This window comes from Narcine bancroftii, chromosome 6 (genome assembly GCF_036971445.1).
Source record: "Narcine bancroftii isolate sNarBan1 chromosome 6, sNarBan1.hap1, whole genome shotgun sequence".
NCBI lineage: Eukaryota > Metazoa > Chordata > Chondrichthyes > Torpediniformes > Narcinidae > Narcine > Narcine bancroftii.
In genome coordinates, this window is record NC_091474.1 from 252,413,256 (window position 1) to 252,433,392 (window position 20,137).

Here is a 20,137-nt window from a genome sequence, read left to right on the forward strand (position 1 = left end):
AATAGAGATTGTCCCTTAAATGCACGCCAAGGAGTAAAACACAAAAGTCTGCAAACACAGGGGTTGAAGTCAAAGCACAATGCTGGAGAAACTCAGCAGGTCAAACGCTGTACGGAGCTAAGATAAATCACCAGCATCTGCGATGAGCCCAAAACGTTGGTGAGGTTTCTTTCCTATACTTCAACCGTGGTGTCTGCTGCCTTTCAGGTTTTGCTTCCACGATGTCGTACCCAGGAGGGACATTGTATCCAATGTGGTTCTCCTTGCAATCAACGTAATTAAGGAGGGGGAGAAGCGCAATAGGATTAACAGACTTTTCTTATCGAGGGGAGGCAAATGAGTAGGTCCGAGGCGAAAGGGTGGGAGAGAAAGGTAGGGGCTTGAGCCCCTCATCGAGCCTGTCTTGGGGGGGGTCGTGTGGTTTAAAAGCCGGGAGATCCAGGACGGGCCGAGCGGCCGCCGGGCCCGGTTGTTGCCCCTCCCCCCCTGTGGAGTCACACTCACTTCAGCCCCAGGCCGTGCAGGTGCTGCCCGATCAGCCGGACGACATCCTCCTGGGCCGGAGACAGGCGCCGCTGCCGCTGCTTCCTCCCGCTGGGCCCGGACACCGGGGACAGCAGCCCGTTGGAGGGGCCGTGCGGCGGCGCCTCGTCCCCGGGCCCGCTTCGGCCCGAGCCCCGGGCCGGCACCTCCCCGTTCCGCGCCTGCCCCCCGTTGGCCTGCATGGTGCCCGGGTCCGGGCGCCCGGTCTCCAGGGGGTCGCTGGGGCGAGGCCGCGCTCCGCCGAAGGCCGCCGTCCCGGGCCCGGCCTCCTCCTCCTCCTCCTCCGGCGCCGCCGCCGCTCGCTGCCTCTTCCGCGGGGGCGGAGACGCTCCGCCGCTGTCCGAGTCGGAGGAAGAGGCCAGAGTGGACGCCGTGGTGGGGAGGCGGGGCCGGGCCGGGGCCGTGTCCCCCCGGGGAGGGGGGTGGGGGGGGGGGAGGAGGCCGGGCCCCGCGGGGGAAGGTTCGGGAAGGTTCGCGCGCGCCAGACGCTGGCCAACGGACGCTCTGGCGGGCGACTCGCGCCGCCCCTCGCCCCTCGAGCTCAGTCCGTCCGGGGGGCTGCGGCGCTCAGGTCAGTCCCTCCGTCCGTGTCGCCCCCGCGTACATCCCCTCCCCGTCCGCGCCGACTCCGTCCTCCCGTCCCCGTCCCCTCTTCCTCCTCCCCCCGACGCTCCCGTCGTCGCCGGAGCTCCGGTGCTCGAATGGAGTCGCCGCCTCGCAACAGCTGAACCAACCCCGATGTTACCGGAAATCTCCGCACTTCCGTCCGACGAGTTGGGCGGGGAAAGGAACGTGTCTGTGACGCCATGACGCAGGCTCGCGTCAGCGGACCGGCATTGTGCAGACGCAGGAAAGCAGCGATCAAGACGTTGAGCCAACCGGGAAGACTCCGCGGGTCAAACGAGTCACCGGATCGTGACCGAAGAGGTGGGATTACGGAGAGGGCCATAAAAGAGACAAGTAAAAACATAATGTTAGAGAAACTCAGCGGGTCAAACCGTGTCCTTCATACTTATTGTCAGAGCACAGACGTGACGTCACGGACAACCCGCCGAATCTGTTCCTGCGGCCGAGGCGCAATGATCGGTTGTGCCTCTCTTATCCGGCAACTCGCTTATCCGGCAACTCGTCGTCTGGCACATTTTGAAACCGCCACCGTTAGTACAAACTCCTTTCAGAGGGCAGGACTCGAACCCCAGACCTGATCCTAGTGCTGTAAAGGTTGAATCTGCTGCGATCGGGACGGGGTTCGAGTCCCACCTCTCTAACGTAAACCTGCTCGCCTTTTTCCCCTCCCTTTCCCCTTACCTACCCAGCCATCCCTCCTGCTCCTCATTGTTGCTCTACAAGTACAACCCCACGAAACTGTGTTCTCTGGTTCTTGGTGCAAAACACACAGACACTCAACCAGACATTACTCACATACAGACAAACATATGCAGGACAAGTATTCACATAGACTAAGAGTGGCCAACCTTTTAATTTTTAATTGAGACATACAACATGGTTATAGGCCATTTTGGCCCACCTATGTATTCCGGGGGTGTAGGTTAATTGGGAGGTATGGACTTGTGGGCCAAAATAACCTGTAACCATGCTGTATGTCTCAATTAAAAATTAAAAGGTAGACCATAGAACATCCCAGCACAGAAACAGGCCTCTTTGGCCATTCTAGTCTATGCCAACCCATTTTTTTTTTTGCTTAGTCCCACTGCCCTGCACCCAGTCCATAGCCATCCATTCCCCAATTCTTCTTAAATGTTAAAATTGAGCCCACATTCACCATTTCAGCTGGTAGCTCTTTCCACACTCCCACCACTGTGTGATGTTCCCCCTAACTTTTCCCCTTTCACCCTTAACTCATGTCTTCTGATTTATATCTCACCTACCCTCCGTGGAAAAAGCTAATCTACACTTATTCTGTCTATCCCCCTCATAATTTTAAATACCTCGATCAAATCTCCCCTCATTCTTCTATGCTCCAACTTTAACATAACATTCCAACTCCTATACTCAAAACATTGATTTATGAAGGCCAATTTGCCAAAAGCTCTCTTTATGACCCTGTCCATCTGTGGTGCCACTTAAAGGGAATTCTGTATCTGTATTCCCAGATCCTTCCATTTTACCACACTCCTCGGGGCCCGACTATTTATCGTGTACACCCTTTCTTGGTTTTCCCTTCCAAAATGCAACACCTCACACTTGTCTGTTTTAAACTCCATCTGCCATTTTTCATTCCATTTTTCTAGCTGGTCCGAATTCCTCTGCAAGCTTTGTCAACCTTTGCTCTCCACATTACCTCCAATCTTTGTGTCATCTGCAGACTTGCTGATCCAATTTACCACATTGTCATCCAGATCCTTGATATAGATGACAAACATCAATGGTCCCAGAACTGATACCTGAGGCACCAGGTCTCCCCTCTAAGAAGCATCATCCACCACTAGTCTCTGGCTTCTCCCGTCCAGCCATTGTCGAATCCAGTTTACTACTTCACCATGAATACCTAGTGTCTGAACCCAGGGGGTGCAGTGCTAACTTTTTAGGTGCAGGAGCTCACCAAAATCAGCAACAAGGAGGTGCCGGAGTGACGCTCCTGTGAGCTCCTGCAGCACTGTACCCCTGTCTGAACCTTCCTGACTTACTTCCCATGCGGAACCTTGTCAAAGGCCTTACTAAAGTCCATGTAAACAACACCCACAGCCTTTCCTTCATCTACTTACGTGGTAATCTCCTTGAAAAATGCTATAAGAATGGTTAAACACGAAGATATTTGACCATCATTAATCAGTTCCTGACTATCCAAATAATTGTATATCTGATCTCTTAGAACACCTTTCAATAATTTACCTACTACTGTCATCAGGCTCACCAGCCTATAATTTCCAGGGTTAATTTTAGAGCTTTTTTTAAACAATGAATCCTCTGACACTATACTCATGGCTAAGGATATTTTAATTATTTCTGCCAGAGCCCCTGCAATTTCTACACTAGGCTCCCTTTACCTCAAGTTCCAAGAGAATATCGTGTCAGGCCCTGGGGATTTATCCACCCTTATTTTTAAATTTTAAATTTAGACATACAGCACGATGACAGACCATTTCAGTCCACGTCTATGCTACCCAATTTACACCCCATTAACCTACACCTACAATATGGTTTGAATGGTGAGAGGAAACTGGAACTGTTCTGGGAAACACAGAGCTGCGAGGGGGATTATGGGTAGGGAAGACGGCCATTGGTCTGCCGCGTATTTATGATGGGTGGTGCTGTGGCACCAGTCACCCCACCACCATCGGCTCCAGAGGGCACTACGAGGTGCCGCTCAACATGAATGAGATGCAGGAGCAGCCTTTTAGTGGAGTCCTTCACAATGTTTATTGCCATTTGTCTACATCACATGTTGTAGATTTCCTTTCTGTTTCTCTTATTTCAAGTGAAATATTAGGCAGCCAGTCTTCTCCTTCTTGTATGAACCACAAGGTCTTTGACCAGGCTGAACTAAGCACTCACAAACCATCTTCCAAATGGGGTTTTCCACAAGCTCGCCAGCTTGTCCTGTTCCAGTCCCATCTGCTGCTGCTGACTGTAACACTTCAAAACCGAACTCCCTCTCTCTCTCTGAGAAAAAGCCTGTTTAACTCTCCTTGCAAAACCACATGACCCTTTTAGAACAGCAAGCTGCACTCCAGACAGCTATGGCTCCAAACTACTCCTCTGATCTCTTTCATCTGTTGCTTGTCAAAACAACAACCCATTAATGAAGTCTTATGGGCACTCCCCAAAGGTTTTGCTAAAGGCCCCCAGGAGCTGCCCTGTCTGGCTTGAGCAGAGCTCCAGTATTTTAAATGAGATCTGTCTGCCAGTGCCAACAAGTCATTCATTCATTCCAAAGGGGCATGATCCCCAGGTCAACGATATGGAGGAGCCGTGCAGCTCACTCGTGCCATGAGAGACCGTAAATTCAGTGAAGGAGGGATTTTAGGACTTTGTACTTGCTGAGAGCTGGTGGGTCCCAAAGGAAATCCACTACTTGACCAGTTGTGCCCTGGTCGAGGGCACTTACCACATGACAGTACTTAGTGGTGTCCACTTCTATCTTGAGAATGTGGAACTGCACCTCAGCTTGTCCGAACCAAACTTCAGGTTGAGTGGTCCAAACGTCAGGCAGTTTGAGTGAAACCACTGTGTTGACCATGTTAGGTCCAAAATCCATTTGGGCCCATCAGGGTCACTAATGTAGCAACCGTGTCACAGTGTGAAATCATTTACTCAAACCGTCACGCGCAGCTTTTAAACCAAATGAAATCATCGCATTGTGACGTCATGACGACATTCGGAATCTCTCGAGCTGGTTCGATTAAGTCTCCAGTGAGCTGCTACAAATGTAAAATTAAGTAAAGGCATTTTACCCCATTAAGCCACAAGCCTGTCAATAATTGTCTAGATCAATTAAAAATGGAAGATGTGCCAGGCACATTTGCCACTTCAGCGCTCCCTAAGGCCTGAAAAGTAATATTAAAAGACTCCTTTGTAGACAGTCCCTCAACATAGAGAATGACTTGCTTCCAGTCAGTTCTGTGGGTTCTGGTAATTAATGAGACCAATGTGAAACAACAGGTAGTAGGAGGTCCCAATGAGTCAGACAGGTGAGTGGGTTGAACATTCTGCCATTTACACAGGGCTCCTTTGTATTCCAGATGTATGGACTTGAGATTCTTAATTCCACTTTGAATGGATATGGACCAAGGATTTCTAGGAGTGAATGCATTCTTTTCAGCTCATCCCTGAATCTGTTCCTATGTGTGCAGGCCTTCCCAGATTATGATTCTCAATTATAGATAAATCTACATAAGATCAAGCTCCCACTGTTACGAACTAACAACCCTTTCAACTATTTTTGGGACTAAAGGGACTTTGTTAGCACTAACACAGGAATAGCAATGGAACATTCACCAGACAATGTTAAATTCAAAATAAGTTTTTTAAATTGAAAAGTTAATTTTTAAAATTTCAGCATGATTTTAGTCTTGCTTGAACGACTTAAATTCTCAGTTCAGAAATTATTACAAAGCCTTTTTAAACATCATATCATCAGGCCTCTTTACACAACTTTTCCCCCTTTTCCATGAGACAGGGAATGGGCTACTTTCTTCCATGATGAATTCACAAACCCAGGCAAGGGCTTGTGGTTACCCACTGTGGCAGTGATTGAGCCAGCGCTCCAGGCGGCGAGCGCAACCAAAGGCTAGCAGCTCATGCAGTGGCACTGGCCCCAACAAGCAAACCAGCGGGTGAATGGCAAGGGCAGCTTAAATGCCAGCGACCCCAAAATGGCGCTGGCCTTGCTGCGTAGCCAACAGTCAGGGACAGTGCACGGGGAAGAAGGGCAGTGTTATGCAGAAAAGAACCCACGTGTGGGAAACCCACTTTTGTTATGGATGTTGTGATGTCAGCCAAAGGGGACCACGGCGGGAGCAGTACAAGTGCAAACCCGGGTCGGAGCCCTAATAAAACTCAGAGATTAACCTGACTACACTACGTGTGTGTGTCTTCTTTCAAGTAGTGTGTGGCTACAATTGGTGACCCTGATGGTTTAGATGGCTCTAAACCCAGTGATGAGTGAACAGATACCACTCAACGTGGTCGCTCTGAAGCTGCCAACCTTCTGGATGAATCAACTATGCATGTGGTTTGACCAGGCTGAGGCACAGTTCCAGATCCAGTAGATCACAGCAGAATCCACCCGGTACTACCATGTGGTGAGCGCCCTAGACCAGGACACAGCAGGCCAGGTGGCCAACTTCATTCTGGAGCCCCCAGCGGAAAGAGCTGATCAAGACCTTTGGGCTCTCACGACGTGAGAGAGGGGCATGTCTGCTCCACCTGGACAGGCTGTGGACAGGCCGCCATTAGCCCTCATGAACGAGATGGTGGCCCTCCTCGGCAAACGCGAGCCCTGCATCATGTTTGGGCAGGAATTCTTAGAGCATCTGCCCGAGGACGTTCAACTGCTCCTGGCTGATGCGGATTTCAGTGACCCCTGGAAAGTTGCAGCACGTGGATGTTTTGTGGAAAAAGAGAGAGTGCTTGGCATCTGTGGGGCTCATCACTAAATCCCGCAGCCAGACCGTGTAGACCTGCCGAGAGAACACCAGCACCCCAGAGGAGGTAATTCAGACAACCAGTGAATGGTGTTTCTACCACTAGAGATGGGGCACGGAAGCCAGCCAGTGCAGGCTGCCATGCATATTTCAGGGAAACGCTGGGGCTACCTGTCACTAATGGCCATGATGGCTGGCCAACAAGAGAGCCTCCATTACATTTGGGACCACCAGTCTGGATGACGATTCCTTGTGGACACAGGAGCAGAGGTCACATCCTGCCCCGTTGGGACAGGACTCCAGGAAGAGGTAGTTGGGCCCCAAGCTGAGGGTGTCAGGAACAGCACGAATCAGACCTACGGTACCCGTAAGGCCCAACTGTACTTGGGAGGCAGCCTCTTCTTGTGAGTGTTCACGCTGGCCTCAGTGGAATAGCCACTCCTCGGGTAGACTTCCTGCGTGCCCACAGTCCTCTAGTGGACCACAAGGGAAGGAGATTGGTCCATGCCAAAACTTTTCAATTCTTCCCCCTCAAAGAAGCCAGGCTCCCAGCACTCTACCTGGACTTCTTACAGAGATAGGACAACAAGTATGCCAGTGTTAGAAATAGAATTACCTTTAAAGAAATTGCTCGAGACAACAATTGAGAACAAAGAACATTTATTACAACAACAATGCAAAGTTGAGTGCTTCCCCTTACCCTGGGAATACACACATACACTGGGGCTCACCCAACTTTTATACAGTTGATTTCAGTATAGGAATACCCTCCCCCTTACATTCTTCTGCCTCCTGCCAACGTGCAGTTTCAGTATACTTGGAGGACCAGGGGGTATCCTGTCGGTGTCCCTTCATGTTATTGTCCTTATTCACACCTTCCTGATTCTCAAGGCTACAGTCTCTTGGTATGTAGAGTTGGCTCATCCTGTCGAGGGTTGGCTAATTCAATATGTATAAATCTGTGTAAGGTTAGCTAATTAGATATGTAGGACTTGGTACTTCTGTCCAGGGCTAGGAGACCCTTATCTGATCCAGACTACCTCAACTTCCTACATTCCATTGTTCCTTACCACTCCTTATCTTAGTCTTATGGTGGCTCTTGTCACAAAGACTAGAAGATTCTTATGTTAATCGTGCTGACTCTGCTTTCCTGCATCCTAATCCCCAAGCTCATCCTGTTTGTACTGGTTACAGCCATTAACTGATGTATGAATTTTAGTTTCCTTCATGTTCATAATTTTAGATCAGTTTTCCCATCTCTCACAATCCTCACTTTTCTTTTAGATCAGTAATACTGATCTTTCACCATGATCAGTGTTACTGATCTTTGGTTACTGGTCTCAGTGTGACTGATCCACCAGGGTCCTGGCCGAGTTCCCTGCAGTGCTCATCCCCCAATTCACCACGGTGATGCCCCGACCCAGGGCCCGCTGCTCCATGCAAGGGCAAGACACCTTCCTCCGGAGAAGCTCCAGCTGGTGAAGGAGAAATTCAGGAAGCTGAAGGAGCTCAGCATCATATGGCGGTTGGACAACCCATGGGCTTCTCCCCTGCACGTGGTACCCAAAGCAACTGGGGGCTGGAGACCATGTGGCGACTACCGCTGTCTCATTGAGGCCACAACACCGGATCAGTACCCCATGCTTCACATCCAGGACTTCGTGGTTAACTTGCATGGGCAGGATCTTCTCCAATGTGGACCTTGTGCGGGGATATCATCAGATCCCGGTACACCTCGATGATCCAAAATCATCATCCCATTCGGCCTCTTTGAGGAACTCTGAATGCCATTCAGGCTAAAGAATGCCACACAGACCTTCCAGCAATTCATGAACGCAGTGAGCCAAGACCTTTGTGTACTTGGACGACATCCTGGTGACGAGCAGGAACTAACAAGAGCATATGGCGCACTTTCACAACCTCTACACCTGACTGAGTAAGTTTGGCCTGACAATAAACCCAGCCAAATACCAGTTTGGATTGGAGGCCATTGACTTCCTGCGCCACAGGATAACTAGGGAAGGAACCACACAACAATCCAGTAAAGTGGAGGCCATCCAGAAGTTCCCCAGACCCCACATCCCCTCAGCTGTCTTGATCATGCGACCCTTGTTCACCCGGATGGGAGGCAAGGCAAAGGACATCACCTGGGATGAGGAGTCAGCAGAAGCCTTCATGAAGACCAAGGAAACCCTGGCAGATACCAGTCTTCTGGAACATCCCAGGGCAGATGCTTCAACGGCCTTGATGGTGGATACCTTAGGAACGGCGATCAGTGGAGTTCTGGAGCAGCAGATCGAAGGAAGTTAGCAGCTACTTGCTTTCTTCAGCAAACATCTGCGGCTTCCAGAACTGAAGTACAGCCCTTTTGACTGAGAGCTACTGGCGCTGTAGAGGGCAGGTCCTTCACGGCTTACACAGATCACAAGACCTTCAGCTTGGCTAAGATCTCAGGACCATGGACAGCCCAACAGCTACAACACCTGTCTTACAAGTCGGAGTACACCACAGATGTAAGGCACGTCTCTGGCAAGGACAGCGTGGTGGCCGACACACTATCCAGTCAAAGTATCCATGCGCTATTGAGTGGCGGGGTGGACTTCATGCACTGGAGGAGGTGCAGCAGAAAGACGAGGAGATGCCCCAGCACAGAACTGGACTGTAGCTCCATGACATCCCAATTGGCACAGGTAACACCACCCTCCTGTGCAACGTGGCCACCGGTCAGGTCAGACCCATCGTCCCATTGGCTTGGAGACAACAGGTTTTTGACTCCATCCAGGGACTAGCACACCCATCCATCAGGACCACGATCCGGCTGGTGGCCATCAAATATGTGTGGCGTGGATTGAAGAAATAGATCAGCGGGTAGGCAAAGGCATCCATGCAGTGCCCAACAACCAAGGTAGAGGAGCACACCAAGACCCCACTTCAGCACTTCAAGGCTGCAGAATAAAGGTTCGACTACATGAACGTGGACATAATAGGACCCTTGCTGGTATCCCAAGGCTTCCTCTATCTGTTCACGATGGTTGACCGCTTCACCAGGTGGGAAGAAGCTGTCCCACTGGTAGACACGTCCACAACCTTGAGCACCAGGGTCCTCGTCTCGTCCCTGGTAGCATGGTTTGGGTTACCAACCCAATTCACATCCGACAGAGGGGCCCAGTTCACCTCCAGTCTGTGGTCTGACCTCACCAGCCTGTGGGTGCCCAGCAGCCTCACACAACAGCTTATCACCCACAGTTCAACGGGTTGGTGAAGCACTTCCACAGGCATCTCAAAGCCACTCATGACCAGACTCCAAGGACCCAACTGTGTAGACGAGCTACCATGGGCACTGTTGGGCAACTACATGGCACCCAAGGAGGACCTCAACACCATTTTGGCCAAGCTCGTCTACGGAGCTCCACTAGTGGTCCTGGAAGAATTCATACCATCCCCAGGCGGACAGCAGGATGACTCTGCAGTGTTCCTCAGCAGGTTAAGGGAAAGAGTCGGCAACCTGGCCCCGACTCCTCCTTCCAGGCATGGACACGCGAGGATCAACATGCCCAAAGACCTGCAGGACTGTGAATGTGTTTTCATTCGCAGGGGTCCATATCATCCACTGTTTCAGAAGCTATACGAGGGTCCGTTCCAGGTCATTCTCAACAATGGGGCCACATTCGAGCTGGAGGTCGGAGGCAAGATGGAGGTCTTCACCACAGACAAGCTGAACCCAGCACACCTGAACCCAACGCATCAAGTTGAGACACCAGCACCACGTCAAAGAGGCAGGCCACTGAAGGCTGCAGAGACTTTGCCTCCAGGCACCCAGGACAATAACAAGGACAATACTGCCAGTTCTTGGACCGGGGTGGTCATGTGACAGCGTTGATCAAGCTGGCACTCTAGGTGGTGAGCACAACCAAAGGCCAGAAGCCCATGCAGCAGCACTGGCCCGAACAGCAACCCCAAAACAATGCTGGCCTTGAGCCAACAGACAGGGACAATGTGTGGGGAAGAAGGGCATCATTCTACAGGAAAGTACCCGCATGCGGGAAACCTGCTTTTGTAATGCATGTTGTGATATCAGCCAAGGGGAGCCATGGCAGGAATAGTGCAAGTATAACTGTCAGGCCTGAGTCCTGATAAAACTTAGAGCTTAACCCGACTACACTACATGTGTGTGTCTTCTTTCGAGTAGCATGTGGCTACAGGTTAAACAAATGTGCTATTTTCTTCCATGATGAATTCACTAACCCAGACAAGGGTTCAACAAATATGGCTATTTTCTTCCACAATGAATTCACAAACCCAGACAAGGGTTAAATGAAGTGGCCATACAAAAATGGACCCAGTAGAATTCTGTCCTAATTTCCAAAGAGAAAGTGAAGTGGTTTTTCTTATTTCAAAAGCCACTGATTCTGTGTTCCCCTATTCCAGAAGTAATACACACAACAGCACCTATTCTGGTTATTTGTAACTCAACCCTGTCTTTCACAAGGTTTCCGCGCCTGTGTGTCACAGGGTTTTGACTTCTGTAAACTCCAAACTGAACTCTCAGAAATATCTGAATTCGATAATATATTTCTCCAAATCATGAAACCATTTACATCATCAATGAAGTTAGTTCCAATTAAAAAAAAAATCATGTAATCAGTTATTGTAATTTTAAACAGTTGCAAGCCCAGTTTTTTGTAAACCATGTGATTTAAAAAAAAATTATTTATTTTTCACACTATAAACCATATTGATCAAGATACATACATTTTCCTTCTTAAATATATACAGTGTCATTTTCTCCCCCTTCCCTCCTCCCCTCCCTCCCTCCCTCACCTTCCCTCCCATTTATTTAAAGTTCAGAATATAAGATACATTAAACCCGTTAAACAATGTTGTCACTCAATAAAAATAAACAAGAAATTCCACTGAGTCAGTTCTTTTCATTATCTTCTCCTTCTGTCATTTTAGGTGGTAGATGTCCACGGTAGGTTTTCTCTATTGTGTTTCATGTATGGCTCCCATATTTGTTCAAATATTGTAATGTTATTTCTTAAATTATATGTTATTTTTTGTAATGGAATACATTTATTCATTTCTATATACATTTTTTTGCTACAGCTAGGGCTATTATAACAAATCATTTTTGTGCTCCATCCAAATCGAGTCCAAATTCTTTGTTTTTTATATTACTTAGGAGGAAGATCCCTGGTTTTTTTGATATATTGCTCTTTGTGATTTTATTTAGTATCTGGTTTAGATCTTCCCAAAATTTTTTCACTTTCTCACATGTCCAAATTGCATGAACTGTTGTTCCCGTTTCCTTTTTACAGCGAAAACATCTGTCTGATACTGTTGGGTCCCATTTATTTAACTATTGAGGTGTAATGTATAGCCTGTGTATCCAGTTATATTGTATCATACGTAACCTCGTGTTTATTGTATTTCTCATGGTTCCAGAGCATAGGTTCTCCCACGTTTCATTCTTTATCTTTATGCTTAGATCTTGTTCCCATTTTTGTTTGGTTTTACCATTTGTTTCCTCGTTCTCCTTTTCTTGCAGTTTAATATACATATTTGTTATAAATTTTTTGATTATCATTGTGTCTGTAATCACATATTCAAAATTACTTCCTTCTGGTAACCTCAGACTGTTTCCCAATTTGTCCTTCAAGTAAGATTTCAGTTGGTAGTATGCCAACATTGTATCATAAGTTATATTATATTTATCCTTCAATTGTTCAAAGGATAATAGTTTATTTCCCGAAAAACAATTTTCTATTCTTTTGATCCATTTTTTCTCCCATTCTTAAAAGGAAAGGTTATCTATTGTAAAAGGGATTTGCTGATTTTGCGTCAGTATAAATTTTGGTAGTTGGTAATTTGTTTTATTCCTTTCTACATGAATCTTCTTCCAAATGTTCAGCAGATGATGCAATACCGGAGAATTCCTACGTTGTACCAATTTTTCATCCCATTTATATAATATATGTTCAGGTATCTTCTCCCCTATTTTATCTAGTTCTAATCTAGTCCAATGTGGCTTTTCCCTTGTTTAATAAAAATCTGATAGGTATCTTAATTGTGTGGCTCTATAATAATTTTTTAAGTTTGGTAGTTGTAAGCCTCCTTGTTTATACCATTCTGTTAATTTATCTAGTGCTATCCTCGGTTTCCCCCTTTCCATAAAAAATTCCTTATTATTTTCTTTAAATCCTTGAAAAATTTCTCTGTTAAGCGTATTGGTAATGTCTGAAATAGGTATTGTATCCTTGGGAAAATGTTCATTTTAATACAGTTTATCCTTCCTATCAGTGTTAGTGGTAAGTCTTTCCAATGCTCTAAGTCATCCTGTAATTTTTTCATTAGTGGATAATAATTGAGTTTATATAGATGGCCGAGGTTTTTATTTAGTTGTATACCTAGGTATCGTATTGCTTGCATTTGCCATCTGAATGGTTATTCTTTCTTAAATTTTAAGAAATCCACATTATTCATTGGTATTGCTTCACTTTTATTTGCATTAATCTTGTACCCCGACACTTCTCCATATTACTTCAATTTCTTATATAATTCTTTTATTGATATTTCTGGTTCTGTTAAGTATATTATAACGTCATCTGCAAATAGACTGATTTTATATTCCTTGTCTTTTATTTTTATCCCTTTTGTTTTATTTTCTGTTCTTATCAGTTCTGCTAGTGGTTCTATGGCTAATGCGAACATTAAAGGAGATAGTGGGCATCCCTGCCTTGCTGATCTGCTTAAGTTAAATTGTTTTGATATATATCCATTTACTGTCACTTTCGCCAATGGCCCCTTATATAATGCTTTAATCCGATTAATATATTTCTCTGCTAAGCTGAATTTTTGTAGTACTTTGAATAAATAATTCCATTCTACTCTGTCAAAGGCCTTCTCTGCGTCTAAAGCAACCGCTACTTTTGGAGTTTTATTTCCTTCTACTGCATGAATTAAGTTAATAAATTTATAGATATTGTCTGTTGTTCGTCTTTTTTTGATAAATCCAGTTTGGTCTAGATTTACTATTTTTGGTACATAGTCGGCTAATCTGTTTGCTAATAGTTTAGCTATTATCTTATAATCTGTGTTAAGTAAAGATATTGGTCTATATGAAGCTGGCATAAGTGGATCTTTCCCTGTCTTTGGTATTACTGTAATTATTGCTGTTTTACATGACTCTGGTAAGCTTTGTGTTTTATCAATCTGGTTGATTACTTCCAGAAGGGGGAGGAATTAATAAATCTTTAAATGTTTTATAGAATTCTATTGGGAATCCATCCTCTCCTGGTGTTTTATTGTTTGGTAGTTTTTTTATTATCTCCTGTATTTCTTCTATTTCAAATGGTTTTGTTAATTTACTTTGTCCCTCTGTTTGTAATTTCGGTAGTTCAATTTTAGTTAAAAATTCATCTGTTTTATCTTCTTTCCCTTCGTTTTCAGTTTGATATAGTTGTTCGTAGAATTCTCTAAAGTTTTAATTAATCTCCGTTGGATTATATGTGATTTGCTTGTCTTTTTTCCTTAATGCCAATACCATTCTCTTAGTTTGTTCTGTCTTAAGCTGCCACTCTAGAATTTTGTGCGTTTTTTCTCCTTGTTCATAATATTTCTGTTTTGTCTTCATTATGTTCTTCTCCACCTATATGTTTGTAGTGTTTCATATTTTATATTTTTATCTGCCAATTCTCTTCTTTTAGTTGTGTCTTCCTTCATTGCTAATTCTTTTTCTATATTTGCTATTTCCCTTTCCAACTGTTCTGTTTCCTGGTTGTAGTCCTTCTTCATCTTAGTTACATAACTTATTATTTGCTCTCTGATGAATGCTTTCATTGCGTCCCATAGAATAAACTTATCTTTCACTGATTCCGTATTTATTTCAAAGTACATTTTAATTTGTTGTTCAATGAATTCTCTAAAATCCTGCCTTTTGAGTAACATGGAGTTTAATCTCCATCTATACATTCTTGGAGGGATGTCCTCTAACTCTATTGTCAATAACAGGGGTGAGTGGTCCGATAATAGTTTAGCTTTATATTCCGTTTTCCTAACTCTTTCTTGCATGTGAGCTGATAACAGGAATAGGTCTATTCTTGAGTATGTTTTATGTCTGCCCGAATAATATGAATATTCCTTTTCCTTTGGGTGTTGTTTCCTCCATATATCCAAATGTTGTATTTCTTGCATCGATTTAATTATAAATTTGGCTACTTTGTTCTTTCTATTAATTTTTTTCCCAGTTTTATCCATGTTTGAATCCAAATTAAGATTGAAATCCCCTCCTTTTAGTATGTTCCCTTGCGTGTCTGCTATCTTCAAAAAGATATCTTGCATAAATTTTTGATCTTCTTCATTAGGTGAATATACATTGAGTAAATTCCAAAACTCCGAATATATCTGACATTTTATCATTACTTATCTCCCTGCTGGATCTATTATTTCCTCTTCTATTTTGATTGGTACATTTTTACTGATTAATATAGCTACTCCTCTAGCTTTTGAATTATATGATGCTGCTGTTACATGTCCTATACAATCTCTCTTTAATTTCTTGTGTTCCACTTCAGTTAAGTGTGTCTCTTGTATGAATGCTATATAAATTTTATTCTTTTTTCAGTAAATTTAACAGTTTCTTCCTTTTGATTTGGTTATGTATTCCATTAATATTTAAAGTCATATAGTTCAACATAGCCATTTCATACTTTTCTTATCTTTCCTTTCCGTTTTCTCATCATCACCTTTCCTTCTCATCCATTTCTGCTTTCTTTTTTTGAACACATTATAAGACAACATTTCTAAAACATAAAATATTTCCATTATTCTCCTATCTCTTTGGCTTGGCTTCGCGGACGAAGATTTATGGAGGGGGTAAAAAGTCCACGTCAGCTGCAGGCTCGTTTGTGGCTGACCAGTCTGATGCGGGACAGGCAGACACGATTGCAGCGGTTGCAAGGGAAAATTGGTTGGTTGGGGTTGGGTGTTGGGTTTTTCCTCCTTTGCCTTTTGTCAGTGAGGTGGGCTCTGCGGTCTTCTTCAAAGGAGGCTGCTGCCCGCCAAACTGTGAGGCGCCAAGATGCACGGTTTGAGGCGTTATCAGCCCACTGGCGGTGGTCAATGTGGCAGGCACCAAGAGATTTCTTTAGGCAGTCCTTGTACCTTTTCTTTGGTGCACCTCTGTCACGGTGGCCAGTGGAGAGCTTGCCATATAATACGATCTTGGGAAGGCGATGGTCCTCCATTCTGGAGACGTGACCCATCCAGCGCAGCTGGATCTTCAGCAGCGTGGACTCGATGCTGTCGACCTCTGCCATCTCGAGTACCTCGACGTTAGGGGTGTGAGCGCTCCAATGGATGTTGAGGATGGAGCGGAGACAACGCTGGTGGAAGCGTTCTAGGAGCCGTAGGTGGTGCCGGTAGAGGACCCATGATTCGGAGCCGAACAGGAATGTGGGTATGACAACGGCTCTGTATAAGCTTATCTTTGTGAGGTTTTTCAGTTGGTTGTTTTTCCAGACTCTTTTGTGTAGTCTTCCAAAGGCGCTACTTGCCTTGGCGAGTCTGTTGTCTATCTCATTGTCGATCCTTGCATCTGATGAAATGGTGCAGCCGAGATAGGTAAACTGGTTGACCGTTTTGAGTTTTGTGTGCCCGATGGAGATGTGGGGGGGCTGGTAGTCATGGTGGGGAGCTGGCTGATGGAGGACCTCAGTTTTCTTCCTTTAACCCCACTATCCCCTCCCCTTCCTGAGTTACCCTTTGTCCCTTGTTGGGCAACCACATCTCCCCTCTCCATTTGGATTTGCGAAATCACTCGCAAGCGTCAACTGATTTCACAGTGACCGTAATTCTTCCCCACCCAGCCCCCCCAGAAATGATTTTAAGCTTCATATATATCAAAGGTCACTCTCTTAATTCCCTCCTTACTTCCTTTCTTCCCTTACTTTCCCTTCTTAGTTCTTATCTATACTCTATTTTTTTAAATATACATACACATATATACATACATATATATATATATATATATATATATATATACCCATATACACACATACATGTAGTTTGTGGTCATTTTTGTTCTCGTTACATGTCTTCATCTCTCTGTCTGTTTTGTAGTTGTTCTGCAAATTTTCATGCTTCCTCCGGATCCAAGAATAGTCTGTTTTGCTGCCCTGGAATAACTATTTTAAGTACCGCTGGGTACTTTAGCATAAATTTATATCCTTTTTTCCATAGGATCGTTTTTGCTGTATTAAACTCCTTCCTCTTCTTCAGGAGTTCAAAACTTATATCTGGATGGAAAAATTTTTTTTGACCTTTGTATTCCAGTGGTTTTTTGTCTTCTCTTATTTTCCTCATTGCTTTCTCCAATATATTTTCTCTTGTTGTATATCTTAGGAATGTTACTAAAATGGATCTTGGTTTTTGTTGTGGTTGTGGTTTAGGGGCTAATGTTCTATGTGCCCTTTCTATTTCCATTTCTTCCTGTAATTCTGGTCTTTCTAGGACCCTGGGGATCCATTCTTTTATAAATTCTCTCATATTCTTGCCTTCTTCATCTTCCTTAAGGCCCACTATCTTTATATTGTTTCTTCTATTATAATTTTCCATTATATCTATCTTCTGAGCTAACAGCTCCTGTGCCTCTTTAACTTTTTTATTAGATTCTTCTAATTTCTTTTTTAAGTCATCTATTTCCATTTCTATGGCTGTTTCTCGTTCTTCCACCTTGTCCACTCTTTTTCCTATATCTGACATGATCATCTCTAATCTATTCATTTTTTCTTCTGTACTTTTTACTCTTTTTATTTCACTGAATTCTTGTGATTGCCATTCTTTTATTGATTCCATATATTCTTTAAAAAAATTATATATCCATGTACTTGCCCTTCCCTTCATCTTCCATTTCTCTGTGTTCTTCCTCATCTTCTTCTGACTCCACTCCAGGATCTGTGTCCTTTACCTCTGTCTCTTCTGGTTTTCTTGTTGGTTTATTTGTTTTATTTTATTGGGTATTTTTGGTCTTCTTATTTTTACTAGAAGTGTCTTGCTGCTGGTCTTCTTCCTCTGGGTTGGTCATCTGTTGTTTCTTTGATTTCTTTTTACTCTCTTCTTTCTTGTTCTCGTTATTTTCTATGTTCTCCTCTTGCTGCTTTGTTGTGGTTGTCAATTTCAGCTGTGGAGATCGACTCCTCAGCTGGTCCCCCCTCCCGTCAGTGTTCTTTTTGTCTCGCGCACTTTTGTTTGGCTCCGCGAGCCATTTTTGTAGTCCCGAGCTCGGGGTTTCAACTGACCTGAGGGAGCGGGCTTCTCTCTCCGCGGCGGGCCTCCTCGGACAGGTAAGGCCTTCACCATCTTCTTCCGACGTCTTTTCTTCTTCTCTTCTTCCCGTTGCTTTTGGCTTTTCTTTCTTCGTTGCCATTTTCTTCCCACCTTTATTTTCACTTTATTTTAGTTTTCGTGTTTATGCCTTTGTTTTTTCTCTGTTTTTTTTAAACTTTTCTGGAGAGGGCTGGAGTTCCCCGACCGGCCACTACTCCATCAAGTGACTCCTCCTGTAAACCACGTCATCTTCATGTCTTATATCACCATATACAGCACAGAACAGGCCAGTTTGGCCCTACTAGTCCATGCCGGAACAAATCCCCACTCTCCTCATCCCACTGACCAGCACCTGGTCCATACCCCTCCAATCCTCTCCCCTCCATGTGATTATCCAGTCTTTCCTTAAATGTAAATAACATCCTTGCTTCAACCACCTCTGCTGGAAGCTTACTCCACATCCCAACCACCCTTTGCGTGAAGCAATTTCCCCTCATAATTTTCCCCCTGCAATCTCAAACCATGGCCTCTGGTTTGAATTCCCCCACTCTTAATTGAAAAAGCCTATCCACGTTGACTCCCTCTGTCCCTTTTAAAATCTTGAACACCTCCATCAAATCCCCCCATCAATCTTCTATGCTTCAGAGAAAAAAGCCCCAGGCTGCTCAACCTTTCTCTGTCACTCAAACCCTGACATCCTGTCAACATTCTCGTGAACTATCTCTGCACTCTCTTGATTTTGTTTATCACCTTCCTCTAATTTGGTGACCCAAACTGCACACAGAAATGCTTTCCAGAAGGACAAAGCTGGCCAACTTTGGGAGGCTGTCTGGTCCAAGGAGAAGACTGGCAATCTGACTTGAAAGAAAGAGGATCATCTGGAGAACTCAGAAGGGGACAAGTTTAGATGACATGATTCGGCTGGGAGTCGGAGGAGGAGCTTGGAGAGAGTCGGGCTGTGAATCAGAGGAGGAGTAGCTTGGTGAAAGTGAGTCAGAGGAGGAGGAGCTTGGTGAAAGTGAGTCAGAGGGGGAGGAGCTTGGTGAAAGTGAGTCAGAGGGGGAGGAGCTTGGTGAAAGTGAGTCAGAGGAGGGGGAGCTTGGTGAAAGTGTGTCAGAGGGGGAGGAGCTTGGTGAAAGTGAGTCAGAGGAGGGGGAGCTTGGTGAAAGTGACAGGGTTAATTGGTCAAGGGGCCAATAAAAGGAGTGAAAGGGAGGGAGTGGAGCAGTGAAGGAGTGGAGCAGTGAAGGAGTGGAGCAGTGAAGGAGTGGAGCAGTGAAGGAGTGGAGCAGTGAAGGAGTGGAGCAGTGAAGGAGTGGAGCAGTGAAGGAGTGGAGCAGTGAAGGAGTGGAGCAGTGAAGGAGTGGAGCAGTGAAGGAGTGGAGCAGTGAAGGAGTGGAGCAGTGAAGGAGTGGAGCAGTGAAGGAGTGGAGCAGTGAAGGAGTGGAGCAGTGAAGGAGTGGAGCAGTGAAGGAGTGGAGCAGTGAAGGAGTGGAGCAGTGAAGGAGTGGAGCAGTGAAGGAGTGGAGCAGTGAAGGAGTGGAGCAGTGAAGGAGTGGAGCAGTGAAGGAGTGGAGCAGTGAAGGAGTGGAGCAGTGAAGGAGTGGAGCAGTGAAGGAGTGGAGCAGTGAAGGAGTGGAGCAGTGAAGGAGTGGAGCAGTGAAGGAGTGGAGCAGTGAAGGAGTGGAGCAGTGAAGGAGTGGAGCAGTGAAGGAGTGGAGCAGTGAAGGAGTGGAGCAGTGAAGGAGTGGAGCAGTGAAGGAGTGGAGCAGTGAAGGAGTGGAGCAGTGAAGGAGTGGAGCAGTGAAGGAGTGGAGCAGTGAAGGAGTGGAGCAGTGAAGGAGTGGAGCAGTGAAGGAGTGGAGCAGTGAAGGAGTGGAGCAGTGAAGGAGTGGAGCAGTGAAGGAGTGGAGCAGTGAAGGAGTGGAGCAGTGAAGGAGTGGAGCAGTGAAGGAGTGGAGCAGTGAAGGAGTGGAGCAGTGAAGGAGTGGAGCAGTGAAGGAGTGGAGCAGTGAAGGAGTGGAGCAGTGAAGGAGTGGAGCAGTGAAGGAGTGGAGCAGTGAAGGAGTGGAGCAGTGAAGGAGTGGAGCAGTGAAGGAGTGGAGCAGTGAAGGAGTGGAGCAGTGAAGGAGTGGAGCAGTGAAGGAGTGGAGCAGTGAAGG

The 20,137-nt window shown here is 45.6% G+C and overlaps 1 protein-coding gene across 9 annotated transcripts in view; it reads right to left on the reverse strand.

Moving 5' to 3' along the window:
- LOC138737246 (WD repeat-containing protein 26) overlaps nt 1-1,358 on the reverse strand; it is a 261,475-nt gene extending 260,117 nt beyond the window's left edge. For 8 of the 9 annotated variants that reach the window (XR_011340851.1, XR_011340852.1, XM_069887979.1 and 5 more), the window contains exon 1: nt 505-810. Coding sequence is in view for 6 of the 9 variants with exons in the window: in XM_069887979.1 (XP_069744080.1) it covers nt 505-725 (221 nt within the window). In the remaining 3 variants the exon portion in view is untranslated. Of the gene's footprint in view, nt 1-504; nt 811-1,288 lie in introns of those variants that run through there. The other variant, XM_069887983.1, reaches the window with a different exon arrangement.
- Between the last annotated feature and the right edge of the window lie 18,779 nt (nt 1,359-20,137).